The sequence below is a fragment of the Thunnus albacares genome, chromosome 9 (genome assembly GCF_914725855.1).
Source record: "Thunnus albacares chromosome 9, fThuAlb1.1, whole genome shotgun sequence".
In the NCBI taxonomy this organism is placed as follows: domain Eukaryota; kingdom Metazoa; phylum Chordata; class Actinopteri; order Scombriformes; family Scombridae; genus Thunnus; species Thunnus albacares.
The window spans coordinates 10343872-10363257 of record NC_058114.1 but is presented as its reverse complement, the minus strand read 5'-3'; the positions used below and the strand labels follow the sequence as shown (position 1 = coordinate 10363257).

Sequence of the window (19386 nt, the reverse complement as noted above, 5' to 3'; positions counted from 1 at the left end):
ATTTCCCAGAACTTGAGGCAACATCTTCAAATTGCATGTTTGGTCCAACTAACAGTCTAAAACTCAAAGATACTTAATTTATATGACATAAAGCTGAGAAAAGCAGCAAATTCTCACATTTGAGAAGCTAGAACCTGGGAATATTTGGCATTTTTGCCTATTAAATGGCTTTAAGAATTAGAGAGAAATAGAGAGAGAGTGAGAGAGAAAGAGGGAGAGAGAGAAAGAGAGAGAGAGGTAATTTATTCACCCCCTTGGGGAAATTCAGGTGTCCAGTAGCTAACACAATCCGTATTATTATATAAATATAGATTAAAGACAATACACAATAGAAGAAGGTAATGCAGGATGCACAGGGTTAAAGCAAAGAGTCATATAAATAAATGTCCGGTGGGTGAGGGTGGTGGGTAGAGAGAGAGAGAGAGAGGACAGGAAGAGAGAGAGAAAGAGAGGGGCAACCAACAACCCAGGTCATGAGCCCCTGCCATTGGCTGAGGTGTTGTAAAGCCTGATGGCTGTGGGGACAAAGGATCTCCTGAACCGTTCAGTCCTGCAGCGCAGCGAGATGAGCCGTCTGCTGCAGCTGCTTCTCTTGCCTGCCAGGGTGTTGTGGAGAGGATGACTGACATTGTCCTGGACGGCCTGCACCTTACTCCTTACGTGTTTTAAACCCATTCGATCCATTGTCAAAACTGTCACAGATTAATTTCCCGTCAATTGATTATCGACTAATACGTATGAATCTCGAGGACTCTGCAGATTTTTGGACACATTTTAAAATCACAACAGAAGACTCAGAATAAAGTTCTAATTATCCACGGTGATGCTGTAGCCTATGATGGATGGTACGCTATTTTTTGAGTGCTGGGATGTGGTTTCTTTCTGACAAGCAGTTGGCAAGATCCATAGTCTGAGCTGATGTCATTTCAATAGCATCACTACCAGTCAGTAACTCATACCACCTAATGTCAAGACTCTGAACTACTCCTTTAAAAACTGATAGATTTATGTGGCACATTCAGCGGGGCAGACTTCATGCTGCTCCGCTCTTCCGACTGCTCTGCTCAGGCTCACTAAACATATCACACTCGTTCTGACACATGAATAATGTGGAAAATACAGAAAGAGAAATTCCACTTCTGTTGCTTCACCTGATCCAAGTGGCTTTTCCACTCTCTCCCCTCTGTTTCTCATTTCTCACACACACCATGCAGTCACTCTCCCTCCCTCCCTCCCTCCCTCTCCCTCTCTCTCTCTCTCTCTCTCTCTCTCCCCCTCTCTTTTCTCCTTTTGCATATACACAAACACACAAAAAAAACTATGCAGAGTGCCGGTTCTCCTTGGCAGCCAGCCTCTATCTGGTGCTACAATCCCGAAGGAATACACCATCGGGGCCTTTGACACGCTGCCTCGTGAAGGTTTGCGTGCTGTCACGAGTGATGAACGACACCCGGGAGGAGACATCAAAAAGCTCTTAAAGTTACAAACAGTGAAAACGCTTTGTGGTCTTTGACGAGAAACACGCGCACAAAAGTTCTCAGATGTATAATAAACATAAAATCATAAAACGTTTAATCTGCCTTTGCCTCCGATAGAGAAATCTGATTGAGGCAATATGTTTACAACGAGTCTGAAATTATGGACCTGTCATGTCTTGAAAACATAACAACGTGAGCGAGCAAGAGAAGTTCTGCTTCTTGTTTACGTTGTCGTGAAACATTTGGGCGTGTGCGATATTGAACTGTCTGTAACACATTGAGTTTAGCAAATTAGCTGATTACAATGTCAAATGTGCTTTTATATTGTTATATATCATTGTATATTAATCTTTATGCTGCAAAAAGCTGCAAGAATAAAGAAAAAGCATACAGATAACAGATGTTACCCGAAAATGCACTGCTGCATGCAGATAAAATATCTGATCATGTAGTGGTAGAAGAAACTAGATAATATGATGCCAAGCGGGTGTTCATAAAAAAAACAATCGTCCACATCAACAAACAGTAATCCTGCTTTCTTACTCTCACACAAGGGTGTCTGCTGTTAGTGCAGGTGCATGAATAAGTTTATTTCATCTGTCTCCTCGGTTGCAAGAAAAAGCAGCAGACATGCAAGCATCGGACCGCTTTTGCAAGATCTCAGAAACACAACACAAGATCTCAGAAACACAACACACATCTATAACGTGCACAATGTGTATCGTGTTTGTGAGTGGAAAAAAAAGGTTACATGTTCAAAATATGTCAAACAACATGCTTTGCAGTAAATAGGGAAACGAGGCATCTAGGAGTCAGAATAGATCAAATCACATAAAGTTACTGATGTTTTTGATGCTGTTAATGGTTTAATTACATCAATGTTAAATACTAGACTATAGGATTAAAAACTATTATTTACCTTTTTTTTTTTAATCAGATGAGAAATACAACTGATTTACATCTGTGGGGCTTGCTCTTCAAGTAAACAATATGTGAACTGTGTTTAACTGCTGAATGTTAAGTTCAGTCAGTGAATTTATTCATACAAATTAGAGTGATGGTGTGCAAAGTCATGGTGTTAAACAAATAACCTGGTGACTAATGTGTTTCCAACTCCACAGAAGATTTATTGCACCCATCACAGTGATCCTCCGGTGAATTTAAAAACTATATAAATAAAAACTTTAAAAAAAGGTTTTTAAAGAGATTTGAAGAGAGAAGGTAAATTATGGTAAAATCCCTGCACACCACTATCATTAGTCTTTGGAAATGCAGATTAAACGTATTGGAAAGTGCGACGGTCAGTGCAAACTAAACTACTGAGCACCACTGACTCACAATAAGTCTCGATACGCTTCAAACCGGTAAACTAACTGCACCACACTACTTTTGCGTCAGTTGTCCCTTTTCTAAACTATACCTGGTTAGTGGTGTCAGGCGGCAGGTTCTTAATGAGGATTTTCCTCCTGTTGCTCAGCTCCTGGCGAGTTTTGGCCAGCCTCCGCTCGATCTCCTCCGGCTCCAGGTCCGGCAGGTCGCGGAGGCTAATCCCCGGCTCCGAGGGCTGCGCTGCCGCCGCCTCCTCATCCTCCGGCTGCCGGCTCTCGGGGCTGTCCATCTCCGGGGAAAGTGCGCTCTCCCGGGCTAGAGAAGAGTGAACGCTCGGCGGCTGGATGGATGAGGCTGCCGCCATTTTGGGTAGCTGAGGGAAAAGTGTGAGGGAAGTGAGAGAGAGACGGAGAGAGAAAGCGAGAGAAAGAGAGAGTGAGAGTGAGAGAGAGAGAGAGAGAGAGAGAGAGAGAGAGAGCAGGTGGGAGGTGTGTTAGTGAAAGAGAGAAAGAGAGAGAGAAAGATAAAACACCTGAGTAAAATGAAAAACAAAACAAAACTTATAACTAATTATTATTTTAGTGAGTCAAATTAACACATTTTTCCCTAAATGCATTTTTGTAATAAAACATTTATCTATTTACTTATAGCCTATCAATCTACAGATTTTGCCTATATTATCAAATTATATATTTAAACTTATGCTTTTATCTCTCAGTTTGCTTTTTGGCTGCTAAATATGTCTATTCCATATGCAGCTGCTGCTTAAATAAAACAAAGAAACTGCAACCAGCAGGATTTTATTTCAATGTAAAAAATAATATTAATACATTTTTGAAAAGGTTTGAAAGAGCTAATAGTCGAAACAACGTTCAAAATGGGCAGTTCGTGGTTTCCACATGGCATATCGGCTGCACCTCAGACTCCTGGCGACCCCAACTGTCTGCTAAATGTATAGGAGCCAATTAAGATTCCTCATTATCGCCAATAGGCCCTCAAACATTTGTTTGGTGTGTGTGTGCTTCTGAATTGCATTGACAAGCAGCTTTTTTTAGCTGCAGTAAGGATTCTTGATTTTTGTATGGCACTCTTTTTAATCCTCAAAACATCCATGTCAGCTCCAGATATTAGGCAGAAAGTTAGAGAGAGTGAATAGATCATCACATGTTGAATCTGACAAGTGTTTTGAGTTCTCTAAAATACATTTTAGACGACTCTGAGATCATAAATATATGCACATCTTTGTGCATTTGGGCACAAAGAGAAACTCTAGTTATTTTGGTTCTGTAGCTCAATTAACACATTTCTTCTTTTGGTCAAAGAGAGAAATTGGAGAATATCTCTAAACCACCAGAGCTTTCTTGTTCCTCATGTGCATAATGTGACCATGAATGGCTGTGTGCCTTCCCTCCTTTCTACCCAAGTCATCCAGTGAATGCCAGCCTCGCAGCCAACTGAGCCTGCCTGCCTGCCTGCCTGCCTGCCCACCGTGGGTGGAAAGCTGCTCCTGGCAAACACAAGGGAAACAGAGCTCCCTGCCGAGTCCTCACAATGCCTGTGTAGCTTCCGCAGGCTGCATGAGTCGCTGACAGACACACACATGGCATACTCACAGTCATAGGATGCATTCACACTCATGTAGGCACACAAACATGTTAGCAAGCACACATCAACCCACTTAGGAAATTTTTAGAGCGCGATTATGCCAGGGCCTGTAAGAGACAGTGAAATCAACCCCCATCATTCAAACTCCATGTTCTTTCTCTCGCCATCTGTGTGAAGCGTTTCTTGGCAGATCGGAGTCCAGACAATCACAGTTGTCAGTGGGCGAAAATGATCTCGCATTGCCAAGTGGCTGAACCAGCGTAACTGAAACGCACCTACTGTATACGGACTGTTTGTCTGAATGCTTCAAACAAGACTGTGCCCAGTCCACTCCAGAGTGGAGAGGCCAAAGAAAGAAAAAAAGAAGCATTTTGTGGAATTTCAAACAGAAGAAATGGAAGACCAGCAGCATGTTTATTTTTCTGTGAAAGATTCTGCATTAATCAGTTTGATCCGACTTAGTATTGTATGCACTACAAATATGTCTTAAACATGCCCTCCTCCTCTTCCACCAGCATGAAATTTATATGGAGGACATATTCTACCTCCAAAGCAGGTTTTAATTGTGTCATCTATTAGCGCATATCCTGAAACAAAAATGCAAAACATACTCTGCTTCCGTCTTCTAAAATGTGACGATTTGCAGCTTTTCTGTCAGATAGTGAATAGTATAACTTTTATATCAGTAGATCTCTAGTTTTGCACTGTTAGACAGACAAAACAAGTCATTAAGAAGTCACTATAAGCTCTAGGAAATTACAATGGGCACTTTAATCAAGAATAATTGGCAGATTAGTCAGTGATGAAAATAATTGTTAGCCGCAACCCTAATGGGACTTGGTTCCTGATACCTTCAGCTGAATCTCAGACTCCTGATCAGATGCAGGTTTGCTTGTCTTCAGACTGTCATGTCCTCATCAGTTAGATGAGAGTTTAAAAACCCAAGTCACAATCTCACATCCTCCAGGAAATCAAAAGGTGTGAAAGGCACCTAACCAGAATGAATCCTATATGCAAGACATGTTACGTTAAATAAACATTGCAGTCAGCTGAAACAAAGCCCTTTTTTTGACAGTTGAAAAACATTCAGTAGAAGTCAGGTTTGGATCTAACTACAGCTCACACAATAGGCAGTGCCTGCTGACAGATTGGGGGACATGAATCATTGAGCAGTGGTTCTCTGAAAAGACAGCAAGGACTTGCCTGTCACTTGCACAGGCTGATTTTGGAGATGCATGAATCACTCCACTAAGTGCTAAACAACGTTTCCATGAGAGAACAATTAATTTTTTTCCTCTCAGTCCCCCTGGCACACACGCATGCCAGCACCATATTACACTCAGAGATACACTAACACACGCTTGCATTATCTCATGTCAGCCTACAGCCGCTCCACACGGTTACACACACTCTGTATCTTTCAAAGCGTTTTACCAATGTGCAAGTCAAACCCCATAATATTGGACTATGCTCAATAAACCAAAGGAAAAAGAGATGTGAGTCCCTTTCCATCTAAATCACAAGAGCCCTGCTGGTGCTTCAGCGTGTCAGCCAGTGATTCACAGCCTTTTGGAGTGGGTGGGAGTAGAGAGGAGAAGAAGAAAGCGGGAAAACGTTCGCCGCTGCTCGCTGGGACTGAGAGTTTGAGGGCGTGGGTGGGCAGAGTGGCTGAACGGGCAAAGCAGGCACCTGGGATGAGCTCAGTAGGCGTCAGGATGGGAGGGAAGAGGAGGAGAGGGATGAGGGAGGGAGGGAAGGGATGAACCCTAAATGGCAAAGTGGTTCATTGCGTGTGGGAGTTGACGGTGAACATGTACACGTGTGTGCATATTCTCTACGACTGTGCAGTGTGATTATGGACATCTCACTCTGCAATCCTGTCTGGAGTGCAGCAGGAGATGTAAAAATGGACTCCCCCTCCTTTTATGAGCCGGTGCTGTGCGCTCATAAATGATCACAGATGCAGTGTGGTAGGGTGGCTTCCTTTCTCTTACGTTATAGAAGAGATTAAGGGACATGTGACCTACTAAAAACAGCTGACCTGGACCCATGGGGACAATATGCACAAGAGTTCCCTGCCCAATTCATGTCCTAATTACTGTGGTCATAAGCATACCTCTCTACTGGTGCGTCAGGGAAACTTTTATGTGGCCAGCAAGTCAGTAAGTAATGAGAAAGTAGCTTTTATTTTGACTTGATTACCCCTTTGCTCAAGTTTGTGCAATTTTTTTTTATGTCACTTGATCCTCTAAACAGCTCCGATTAGCCAGTAATTGCTGATTTCTTTAGTTTATTTTGTTAAAATGAGGTGGGAATCGTGTAGAGATGTACAGAGCTGATAAAATCCCTCCTTGGCAGATTTCAAGGTTCAAACTGTGTTAGTGGTTGCAAATGTTTTCTACATATTTTTAGCAAAAGCCACATGATAGGATTGAAAGTGCTGTCTGTCAAAGTGATTTCAAAGTGCTTTAAATTGCTTGCATGCAAGACTTGAGATGATTACACCGCTAAGATGCGTTTGGGAAAGTGGGACTCTGGACTGCACAAAAATATGCTGCTAGTGCATGTCTGCTGGACTAGTTGGCAGAGCGGAGACTGACTGAAATGACCCGAGGGTGCTTGGACACCGAGCTCAGTGTTCTAATTCACAGTGTTTCCCTGGCAGGGAGCGGGAGACGGCTTGAGAGAAAGAGTAGTGGAAATACTGTGACAAAAGAGACAAAAACAGGTCAAAACATGTACTGTAGGTGAGGTATGAATGAATGCTGACAAACTGTAAAGGTTTATAGGACATGGAGAGAGAACTCCTTCTGTCCTTCAGCTCTCAACAGTGCTGAACTACTTCCCTGCTGATGTTCAGTAAACTGAGAGCCCAGCATGTCCCTCTCTATTTCCACTATCCACCTTAAGGAGAAACAATTTACATAGCTGCACTCTATGACCTTCTCTCAAAATAGACAGCGACACAGTACCTTTTCTATCGTTCATTTAAATCAAATTTGAGATCTCAAGATATGAGATCAAGTGACTGGGAAACTAGAGACTGACCTTGCAAAATCACAGATGTTCTTTTCCAATTCAGCCTTCCTACATGCTACAAACACAGGTGTCCCTCTCAATATTAGAATAACTAACTTAGTCATTGCACTGATTATTATGTCATGTGCTGTAGCAGAGACAGAGGGAGAATATTAAAAAAAAATATGAATGAAATTGAAATATCCTTTTACAGAAATTTGTGTAAAATGAGGAGTATTAAACAAATCCAAATTAACTAGATTGTTCCCATTCAGTCATTTTGGCGTGCAACAGGAGCCAGACATATAAGTAAAGTCTCAGCACATTTATTGTTTCCCCAAATACTAAATTGGATTGTCAAATTATGCATAAAACCTGCAGATTTGGTGTGCTAGTGAATATTTCTGGAGGCAGGATGGTGGGATTAACTCAAAATAAATTGCAGAACGTGCCACCCAGTGCAACAGTGTGGCTTATTGGTGTGTTTTTAATAGTTTTTGGACAAACATGGAGTTCTACAGCACAGGAGAATAAGATAAATCACAGTTTGGCAACACAGACAATACCTGGTAAAAGGGTCCATTCATTGATGGTTTCTGTCTTTTCATTGGATTTGTTGACAATAAGAAAAATATATAATATCACCAAACTAATCCTATAACAAGTCCTCAACAGGCAGGTTTTATGCATTTATTATGGCCAACAGTAGAGAGATGGGGACTGACATGCAACAAAGGCTGGACACAAACTGGAGATGATGTTGGGGCTTATTGCACAAAAAAATCCGAGAGCAGAGCAGAAATTTGAGAGCAGATGTTTCACGAGAGCACAGAAGCAGCCTGAATGCAAGGAGAAGGGCTGAAGCTGGAGCCGAAAATCTGTGCAAGCAACAATATATCTGAGTGCAAGCATACAGTTTGAGCAGAAGCAGAGAAAACGTAAGTGCAAGCATGGGCTATTTGAGTGCGAGGGCAGGGTTTTGAGGGACAGAATTACAAAATCTGAACATGAAATCAATAAATCATGCTCTCAAATTGAAAGACCACACTCTTGAATAAAGATAGGAAGAAAGCCCCATACCCTGGCGCCCCTGTTTCACTCTTTGTAAAAGTAAAAAAAAGAAAAAAAACAACCCATAAAACAGCATACTGCTCTTTCCCCCAAACCAAAGCAGCCTGTTATATTGTTGTGTCAGAACCATGTTGCCTTTCCATCTGTGGTTGTTTGTACAGAAAAGCCTCATAAATAACTGATAGGGTCTTCCAGGCAGTATGTACCACCATTTTTCCTCCACCCACAAACTGCATGACCTATGACCAATAGCTTGGAAAACATTGGGAAGTGCTTGTTTCTTGTAGCAGGGGTCGAGAGTTTATTCTCAAGGTTCACCAACATACCAACAGTAGTTACATTCTTTCATTTAAATTTACAAAAAAAAAAAAAGAAAGAAATATTTTTACTACGAAAGCCATAAACCTCTGGTCCTTTGAACATTAAACACAAATAAATGTTCTATTCTCAAATGCCTTTTTACTTCTCAAGTTCACTTCCAGCATGGTGGATGCTGGCAGACACGAGTCTTCATGTTGAAGAACTGTGTTTCGGCCAGACAACTATCCCAGTTAAACATAGTGTTAGTCAGTTCTACATGTCATTACAATTCCCCCCTTCTAAACAAGGCCAAGAAGCCTCTGAAGAGCAACTTTTTGGAATGTCATGTCCTAAATGTCCCTCCATGAACCAGAGAGAATAATGCGAGGACATCAGGCAATTTTACTCTGCCGTCAGTGGATACGAGGTCAGGTAATGTATTGAGACACACACAAAATCCCCTGCAGATAATCTCCGTGGTTTACTGTGTGTGTGAAGTGGGTTTGTGGGTGACCTGTTCCATGACCTCCACTGTAAGAGCAAAATGGTCTTCCTGATAATAGAGAAACACCATTGGCACATTTTGGACCTAAATATCAGCGAGGAGGAGTTTTTTAAAGCATAATATTTCTGTTTTTCCATGTTAGATAAATTGGCCGCAACACTGACCGAAGTTTTGAGTATGTGGAGTTTGCTTTTCTTCCTCTGTTTGAATGTTTCTTCCAACAGTCCAAAGGCATTCAGGTCAGGTGTAAAGGAGACACTCCTGTATAATTCAGCATGTTGTGCTTGAAATACTACGTGTTTGACATATTATTACATTTGGAGTTATATTTGTGTGAGTACAAAACTGATCAATTTTTGGTTATCTAATAGCAAACTTGAACCAAAAAAGTTAATTAGTATCATCTGATGGTCACTTTTGTCTGTCAACATTAATTGAGATTTTAAAAAGTGAATTAACTTACCTGACATTTAATTATGACATAAATTGATTTGGGGGATCTTTGAGTAAACAGTAAACATATTTAAAAGCTGCACTAATAAATGTTTTCTATATTAGTTAAAAAAAAGGTAAAAATGGATAAAATGACTATTAAGTTACATTGTAACACTATCACAACTCATATTTCCTCCTCAGCTCTACGGAGCTTTTCAGTGTATTTTCGCTCATTGTTTTGATTATATGTTACTGTCCGGAAATCCTGCTTTCATTCATCTCATTTCCAGAAATTACAGTCAGCTGTTTTTATTAAAAAACATATGACAAACACACTATGTGTACTAACTGCCAAACGTGGACATAATGTACACAGTTGGCTACAACTAACCAATAGGCAGAAGCTAAAAACACATAGTGTTTTTTCTCAGGAGAGACCAAAACAGAGATAAAAGGAAAGTGAATCTTGGACTTACATTCATCATGTGGCATTTAATTATCTCAACATGCAAGTGAGAAACATAGACAATAACAGGAGCTGGACCGCCTAAGTATTGATTTTTCACAGCAGACATTTTGACAAGTCAAAGCAGGAAAAGCACAGGTGCAATTAATGGCATTAATGATGGCTGCATTCCACTTTTTCCAAATGTGTGAGCCTGATCTACATATAGTGCATGATGGAACTGAGTTAATGTCATCAGTCCCACCTGTGCTTTTCCTGCTATGATGACAAAATATCTGCTGTAAAAAGGTGCATAAAGTGGGTTCAGAACAAGGTTTGCTGCACTTCAAGTGTAGCTGCAATGATTGTCTTGTTCCAGCTTCTTAAATGTGAATATTTTCTGGTTTCTTTTAGTCTGTTATGACAGTAAACAGAATATCTTTGGCTTGTTGACTCTTGGAAGACATTTGAGGATGTCACTTTTGGCTTTGAGAAACAGTGACATTTGATAGACTAAACAACTAATCGATTTAATCAAGAAAATAATCGACAGATTAATCCAGAATGAAAACAATCATTAGTTGCATCCCTAACTTCAAGCCATGCCCCAATCAGTGATGCCACAGCAGGTGTTTAGCTTTTGATAACTAATTGAAAACATCTGCTTTGACACTGGGATTTGAGATTGGAGCACAGCCTGAAGGCAGTATACTTAAAAATGTAAACCCCCAGTGAGCAGAGCAGCAGCACTTTGCTGAGCTATATGCTTGGTTGTAGATTGACCCGCTAAAAGCCCTCACAAAAATTGTATGGAATAAAAAAAAAAACAAGAGGCAATTTAAGTGTAAAATGGACTTTATCACATTCACATTGCAATAAATCTCAATTTGATAACTTTATATGATACATGAGGGGGTGATGTACACATGTTCCTTCAGTACATTAATTAATGCGATTCAGAGTGTTCTGTATACACACACATATACTTGTTTACAACAGCTGGTAAATACTGTTTAAAAGCTCTCCAGAAAAAAATGCCTTTGACAACAAACTCAATTTAGAGGAAAACAAATTGCCTCAACACACGATATCTGCAAGACTGCATTGATCTAAAAAGATTGCCCTGAAATGCTACAAGACTGCTTTGATGTCAGACTGAACTGAGAGCAGTTTTTTCCGTTGTTGTGAATGACTGTGGGTCTAAACATGGCATACAGGGACAGGAACTGTTAATAAATCTGGTTTATACAGACAAACCTCTATCAGTAACTGGTCAAATAGAATAATGATAACTGGAATATTTCACCGACTACATACATCCAGTGAGTTCAAGAACAGTGGTTTTATGAAGTGAGGATGTACAAGGCAATACCAACACGTAATGTAGGTTTTAGTCTCTCAGCTCTATCAGAGATAATTTATTTCACACTTTTGCAGCTGAAACTTTAATGGGCTCCCATCGGGTGTGTTAATGTAAATATTCTACTAAAGTGACAAACACACAACACTAGCTGTAAATGAATGTGATTTTCAGTCTTAAGTAGCAACAGAACCATAGCAGCCTACTGTAAACCCCGAATCTAATACACTGTTGTTATTTTTGGTCATTACTCAGTGAAAAGATGAAGTACCGTTATTCTTGCAATCTAGAATTAGTTTACGGAGAGATAAGCTTTCTTTGACATTTCCAAAACACACAATAAAACTTTGAAAACTAGAAGTCTCTCAAACGTAAAAGTGTGTATTAATTTTTTCCAAGTACTGACTTCCATCCAATATGGACCTAAAGAAAAATAAACCTAAAAAAAAACAAACATCCAAGGCATCAAAAATATAGTGAGACACCATGAACAGACAATTCAATATCAACCCAAATATCTGAGCATCACTTGAAGCATACATCATGTCTTACCAACATAAAAAAACTGGAGTGTACAGGACATTAATAGCTATTTGTGATTCTGTATTTACACTTCATAATGAATCTCTGAAAAAAAAAAAAAAAAAAAAAAAACACAACAGACATTTTTTGCACCCATAAAATAAATGGATGCCATACTGACATGATTTGACCGGTTGAACAATCAAACCAACTAAGCACAGATCGGGTCGAGTGACGCTTCATCAGAATAAAAATAAGTGGATTTCTCAATCATAATAATTTCACCTATATTCTCTAATACTATCTTGAAAAAAAAAATACAACAATGCATTCAATGAAAAGGTTCCAGGTGGATCAACATTCATTCTTCACGCTATCTCTCACATACACACACATACACTCTCTCACACACACCAGAGACGTGTAGAAAAGATATTTTGAGTGGTTAACCACAGAGGAGCTGACAGATGGGTGTAGCCTCTGTACAATAACAGCAGCATCTCTCCCTCTCTCACTCTTTGATGAGGGGGGGAGACTCCATCACGGGCATCAATGGAAACTTATTTTTGCACAAAATTTAGCACACAGCGTTAACGTACACACACTATCTGCTCGGCAACACAGGCAAAAAACTGTAGTAAAATGGGGGGAAAAAAGAACAACATTCTGTATTGGTGTTTTTCTACTCAGGCAGATAGAGAGGACATCACTCAGTCTCTGTCAGTTTCTCAAGACCACTGTGAGGGTTCCCAATTATCCGGACACACCAAATCCCCCAGCAGTGACTAAAGCCAGGGGGATGTTTTGCTGGTGTTACTTTCTCTCTTCCATCCTCCATCCCCAGGAGGCTTAAAAAGGCCAGCGAGCGTCCAAGTTCTCTCTCTCTCTCCCGATAGAGAGGACATGTCCAGAATAAAGATGTTCGGCACAGCGAGTCTTACCTTGCAAGTACACACAGACCTCAGTGAATCAGAAGTGTGAAAACAGACAAAAATGTGCTGTGTATGTGAAGGACCACCTCCTCCTAACTGCTCTGACATGACGTGAATAAGGCTTGTTGTTTTTGTTTTTTTACCAATACCCTCAAAAATATCTGGATTTTTTTATTTTTTTTTATTATTTTTATTTTTTATTTTTTGAAAGAAGCACATCTGATTTTAACTCAGATTTTAGGTCCCTGCCCATCCAAAGAGGTTTCCTGCTTAAAGAAGACACTGTTCACCACTCTGTATAGTGAACGGGATCCTCTGGTGGAGAGCATAGCTCAGAGTACTGTATGCTTCTGGTAACAGAAAGTGAAAAAAGAAAAATGGAGGAAATAAAGCAAACGAGCTGCTCGTTACGCACCAGAGTGATGTAAAACAAAAAATGAGTTGCGCTGCAAATAGTCCAATTTTCACTTATAGTAATGTAGTGATATTCTTAAAATTCAAAATAAACACATACATTCACAAATTTTGGGGGAGAAATAAATGAAAATGATGAGCTTATGATATGATGCATTAGTTACAGGGAGTGTGTATGTGAATAACACTTGACTAGCTGCAGCTCTTTGCTCATCTGTCCTGCAATCTACCTCTTTAATAAATAGTAGAAAAATAATCTTATTCCTCTTAATAGTGTTTTTTTTTTTTTTCTGTATTCATGTGGATCAGAGAAAATCTTTTCTATCGTGAAGTTCATGGATATTTATGAAAAATGTCCATATATTTTCAACCCTTTCATATAAGGCCAGCAGCTACTCCTTTGGATAAAAAGGCAGAAACTTTCACAGATGACCAACGTTTTGAGTGTCTATCCGCAGAATCAGGGAGAGTAAAGTTGTGATATAGAATGATAGAATCCCACATTAGATCCATGTCTGTGTTGGAAATACAGTATTTTAACTCTTCATCAGAGATGTCCAGCAGTTTTCACAAATGTAAGGAGTGCTCTGTTCCCCTCCTGCCCCTCACCACAAGTGGAGCTTAGTGGGAAACAACCTGTGTGGAGCTTAGGAGGGAGAGCCCTGAGGAGAAAGGGCTTCCCATCAGGCTCTAGATTTAATTAAATTATCCACTGGTTTTATAAAAGTGTTTGCTCTGGCCTTCCACTTGGAAATGAAGAACTTTGTCCTCCCTCAAGGCTTTTAGGTTCCAGTTGTGTCCTCTCCTTATGAAAGGCCGATGAATGGGCTCAAACACCATTTTGTTTGCTCCCAAAAGTTTTTGTGCGCTCTTATAGAGTCCTCAATGTCAAATTCCTCCAGAAAACAAACATTTCGTTATTTTTACTGGCCCCAGGTCTGATTATTTTCACTCGCCAGCTTTTGAATGGGGTTCAATGAAAAAAAGGTTGAGATGGGGATGTTGGCAAAATGAGAGCATGAGGATAATACCCATATTAAGCTAAACATCCATTCATGGCGGAGTTTCCAGGGACCATCTATCCCGACAGTACCCACTGAGTGCCGTCTAATCAAGCACAAGTGTTTTTTAAAAATAGTCTTTCATAAAAAAAAACAGTTCCATCCCTGGCAGGAGGGTGCAGTTCACACTGAGGATCAGCACTCTGCATCCACACTGTGCACGGTGACTGCAGCTTGCAGGTGGTGCGTGTGCAGCGGGTGGTGGTGTGTGTGCGTGTGCCGGTAGGGGTGGAACTTGTGGCTGAGCAACGCGGCCGTCTGGGGAGGCGTGTCCAGGTCCAGGTCGTCGTCGTGGTTTCCGACGTCGACACCCGCGGAGAGCGGGTCGTTGTTGCCGGGTGGATTCTCGCTGTCCTCCTGTGGACTCATGGTGCTGTAGCCTGGAGATAAAAACATGGAGGTTAGTGGACTGTTTTCATTTTAAACAACTCTCGAATAAAACTCATCAGTACGCACAACGCTGTTGAGACCCAGGGTTGAATCTTTTCAAAGTAATTTGAAGTTCTCTGCATCTTTTTGAAAACAGAATATAAAAGTATGCCACAATTTACAACTTGAAACTGTAATTGCTAGATAATAACTTTTGTTTTTTTTTGTTTTGACATTGTTAGCCTTTGATAGTTAACAGTGTAAAGATGGGCAATGTGGGGAGAGACGGGGTGGTATGAAATGTAAAAAATATCCCCAGCTGGAATCACACCGAGGACACTGCAGTTATGTCGTATGCGCTTTAATCATGAGGCTACCAAAACATCCTTAATTTGCATGTTTTACCTCAAAATGCACACCCACTCAATAAAAAAATGCAACATAAACCATCACCATATTATATAGCAAACCTCATTCAGACACTGATAGTCAAGCAAATGTGATAGACTTGCCAGTTACATGTATACTGGTTTGGCATAGAAATGGGAATATGCCGTAGCGAATGACGCCCTCAAGTTGTAGACATTCAACAGAGAAACATTCATGTGAATACATGGTAGCACATGATGTCTCTGAAAGCATTACATTATTCCTCTTTGATGGCACATTGACAACTTAACATATCCTATGGGCAGTTCCTCCTTATGTTTTCAGCAATCTCATACAATTTGGAAAAAAAAAAGCAAGCATGCATATTCATGGCCAGTTCCCTACACATTTTGCACATACGTTCTGCCTGAGGAGATAAAAACACAAGCCAACATGGCAGTGAGGATACATTGGTAAGTAGAGCAGTGGGAGGGCAATACTGCTGTCATAAAGAAAAGCGATTAGTGGGTCAGAGAAAAAGTAAATAACTGGTTGAACTTTAAAAGCCCAAAATGGAATAAAACATGTCTTAGTTTCTGAAAGCTTTATGAATCTTACAGCAGTAAATTTCATCTTCTGAGTGGGTTTCATCACCTTAAGGACCATGAAACATATCAGGAACACATGGTCTGACTTTTCTTTACAATTTTGGGAGCTGATCTGGAAACAACCTTCCTTTCTTTAATTCCCTTAGCGCCGTCTTTTTTCAGGTTTTAAAACCACACCAACACGCTGCACGATGAGAACATCAATCTGTTATTACTGATGAGCAAATAGCCCTACAAGCTTGAGTACCTCGACCATTATATTTATGAAAAAAATTGCCTCCATTCTGGATGATGAAACATTAAACCTCCAGAGAAACTGAACCAAGTGATTTGTGAGCATGTGTGTGAGTGTGGATGTGGGTGTGTGTGTGTGTGTCATGTAGGTTGAAGTATGTGTGTGTCTGGCCTTGTGTCAAATTTATCGACTAAAAAAATCCTCTATACTCCAAACATCTGAATCATCAAGTAAACTCATCTGATCCTTCAAGTTCTTCTGGCTTTTGGAGTTTATAGTATCATGCAGAAGCCTTGTTTTGTATTGGCTAACCCCACATGAATGTTTAACAACTCTAGGACCAAGCCAAAAATTCATAAAGTCCAACAAAAGATCTGCTTTCATTATATTCTTCCTGTCATATGTTGCTGTAAGAATGCAGAGGGAATACAGATAGTAACTTACTATAATGTCCCACAATGCGGTGACACACAAAATAAAGTAATGTCCTGTATGTACCACTAAAGTGTCCTAAAATCCTGTTCTGAAGTCAAAATGAGAGGCTTTCCAATAATTCCCCCTCCCTGATTCTCACAAGATTAGCTGGGCTTTGATACCAAAAGAGAGAAAGCTGACAAAGAACTGGAGAGACAGAAGAATGAGCAGAGGGAGTGACAAGGTGGGGAAGGAGAGGGGGGGAGGGCAGAGAGAAGGAGAGAGGAAGGAAGGGATTTAACGAAAGGGAGGGATGGAGACTTCAAAGAAGTTCCAGACATGGAAATGCCAACTTCAGCACAGTTTATCCCCTTTTCCCACAGAGCAAGAGCCAGAGTTTCAGGCAGGTCTACAGCTAACTGTGTCCTGTTGACAATCTTCAGCTGCATCAGGTGAAGGAAAGCAAATCTCTCTTAATATCAAGAGATGTGAAGAGACAGGGGAAAGCTAGCATGTGATTGCAGCTTGGAGACAGACTCCAAAATTTCTTATTATGATTGGACCTTTGAGGTTTCAGAACATTTGGAGACTTTTCTTCTAACAGCTGGAAACAAGACAAATCCTGGAGACAGTTTACAGACACCTCAAAGACATCCAAAGTCATAAACTGAATGACATGTTGACTAAAAACTGTGTTTAAATGAAGGGTTTGACATCTCGGGGAATACGCTAGCTTTTAACTTACTTTTAAATAAGAGTAAATCTTTTTATTCTCTTTTACTACATTTGTTTTCTACTGTTTTAAGGTATGTTTTTTGGGCATTTTTGCATTTTTTTCTACAGTTGACAGTAGAGAAGCAGACAGGAAACAAGGGAGGGAGAGAGAGAGACATGACATGCGATGCAGATTTGAACCAGGGACGTTGCGGTTATGTGGTATGTGCTGTAATCGTTTGGCTACCACGGCGCTCCATTGGTTTTCTACTTTTAACACTGTGTCTCTCACCAAGAAAGGTGATAATTCTACTTTATGTTTATTATTGTGCTCGTAGTGGGTGGTGATGGTGTACTGGGATGCATTATATTGAAAACTGTTCCTAATATTTTGTCTACTCCATTAACATATATGAGGGGAGCAAAATATTAGCAACACTTTTGCTTGGTGAGTGTCTGTTTCTAAAGCAGTTGTAAACATAAACTCTAAAATGGAGCATATGGAATAAAGCTGTATGTACATTGTATATACAATATTCATGATTAAATGGGTAGTTCAAGTCATATATTGCAGCTGATAACCATCATGGCCTTCAGCATTGCTTGTGCATCACTCACTTAACAGATTTTCAGCTCTGATTTATCTGCTACACGTAGCCCGTGTGTGCATGTGTGTACTATCGTACCCTTCAGCAGTATGAGTGAGTGGATTGCGGTAGGAGCGCACAGAGCGTAGAGGAGCAGCAACTTTGAAGCATCAACTTTGTAATGAATTTATTTTAATCCCTGATGGACTAACACCCCCTCTTTCCATTATTTCAAACTCATCTTCCTCTCTGTCCCTGTCCTCTTGCCCTTGCGTTTCACTCCTATTTCCCCTCTTTCATCATTTTTGCATTTCTACATCTCACCACTTGTCCTCCATTTTCAGTTTTTTTTTTTCTTTCTCATGCCAGTTAAACAACATGTGATGTGTCTTTCCTGTCCACTTATCAGACTGCTCATTTGCAGATATCATTTGTAAATGATGTTCCGGATTAAAGACTGACACAATGTTCCTATGAATATGTTAAATAATCTCATTGATATTTAAGATCTTAAATTAAATCAGTACTGTCAAAAGATGTCATGCAGCAGGGGTGAATAATCTTCAATGAACTACAGAAAACACAATACTAGAGTTTAAGAAATTAAAAATCAGTTTATAGCCTAATCTAGTCTCTCATTGTCCTCACAGCTCCACCTCACATCTCTTTATCCTCTGCGGTTTAACAGCAACATCGTACATAACACGCAGCTTACTTGTGTCTTTCTTTCACTTGAGCCCACTCCCCACTCTTCATACCAATCCTTGTCATCATCAGTTATACAACAAGCAACCGAGACACTCATTGCCAGGAAGTGAAGTGATGCTATATGTAGGTGTAAGAGCCCATGTGGGTGAAACTGTCCGTCCACACTCATCCGAATGTCAGACTCGCAAGTTCTACAAACGGCTACAGAGAACATGAGCAACACTGTCAGAGCTGCAGATGAGAGAAAACAAGGTTCTGAGCTGTGATATAATGAAAAGAACAAGCCAGGAGCTGTACTGCTGCCAAAGATCTGAGAACTAACTGTGGATGTGCTGTAGCATTCAAAAAGGAATAAGACTTGTTAAAAAAAGGTCATACCTAAGCCTAAAATATGCAATTTTATGCTAATGTAGCTAATGTAGCTTTTTATCATGTTATGGTTTTATGGTCTATAATGTATGTTAGTAAAATATCCTCATTTTAGAGAAAAGAAACTTAATGTTTTGTCACTTCTATGGCCCTGGGTCACTGTGGGAGCAGGCAAAGCGTAACCCAGCTCTTCCAGCTCTTCCTGGGGGATCCCAAAGCTTTCCCAGGTGGGATATGCACACCATCCGGCTTGTTCTGGGTCTACCCGGGGGGGTCTCCTCAGGAGGGCATCCAGGAGGTATCCCGATTAAATGCCTGCTCTATACCACCTCAACTGGCTTCTTTCAACAGAGAGGAGAAGTGGTTACTACTTACGAGATCCCCCCCGAACATCTGAACACCTCACCCTGTGCTTGAGGGTGAACTCAAAAACCCTGTCTTTGTGGACAGCTCGAAGTCCTATCGTTGAGAGTTTGGTTCCAGAGCCCGTTGCCGTGTGTGTAGGTGATGATGCTCGCATGGTTGCGTTTATACTAAT

At 40.5% G+C, this 19386-nt stretch overlaps 2 protein-coding genes across 2 annotated transcripts in view; both read right to left on the bottom strand.

Annotated features, from left to right (window-relative positions):
* Positions 1-10286, bottom strand: part of raver2 (ribonucleoprotein, PTB-binding 2) — a 100989-nt gene extending 90703 nt beyond the window's left edge. The window contains exons 1-2 of the mRNA XM_044361578.1: positions 10218-10286; positions 2899-3180 (exon numbers count right to left, since the gene is read on the bottom strand). Of these exons, the coding sequence (XP_044217513.1) occupies positions 2899-3180; positions 10218-10226 (291 nt within the window). The 5' untranslated portion in view covers positions 10227-10286. The remainder of the gene's footprint in view (positions 1-2898; positions 3181-10217) is intronic.
* A 737-nt stretch (positions 10287-11023) lies between these two features.
* cachd1 (cache domain containing 1) overlaps positions 11024-19386 on the bottom strand; it is a 92645-nt gene continuing 84282 nt past the window's right edge. Inside the window, exon 27 of the mRNA XM_044361645.1 lies at positions 11024-14855. Within this exon, the coding sequence (XP_044217580.1) occupies positions 14611-14855 (245 nt within the window). The 3' untranslated portion in view covers positions 11024-14610. The remainder of the gene's footprint in view (positions 14856-19386) is intronic.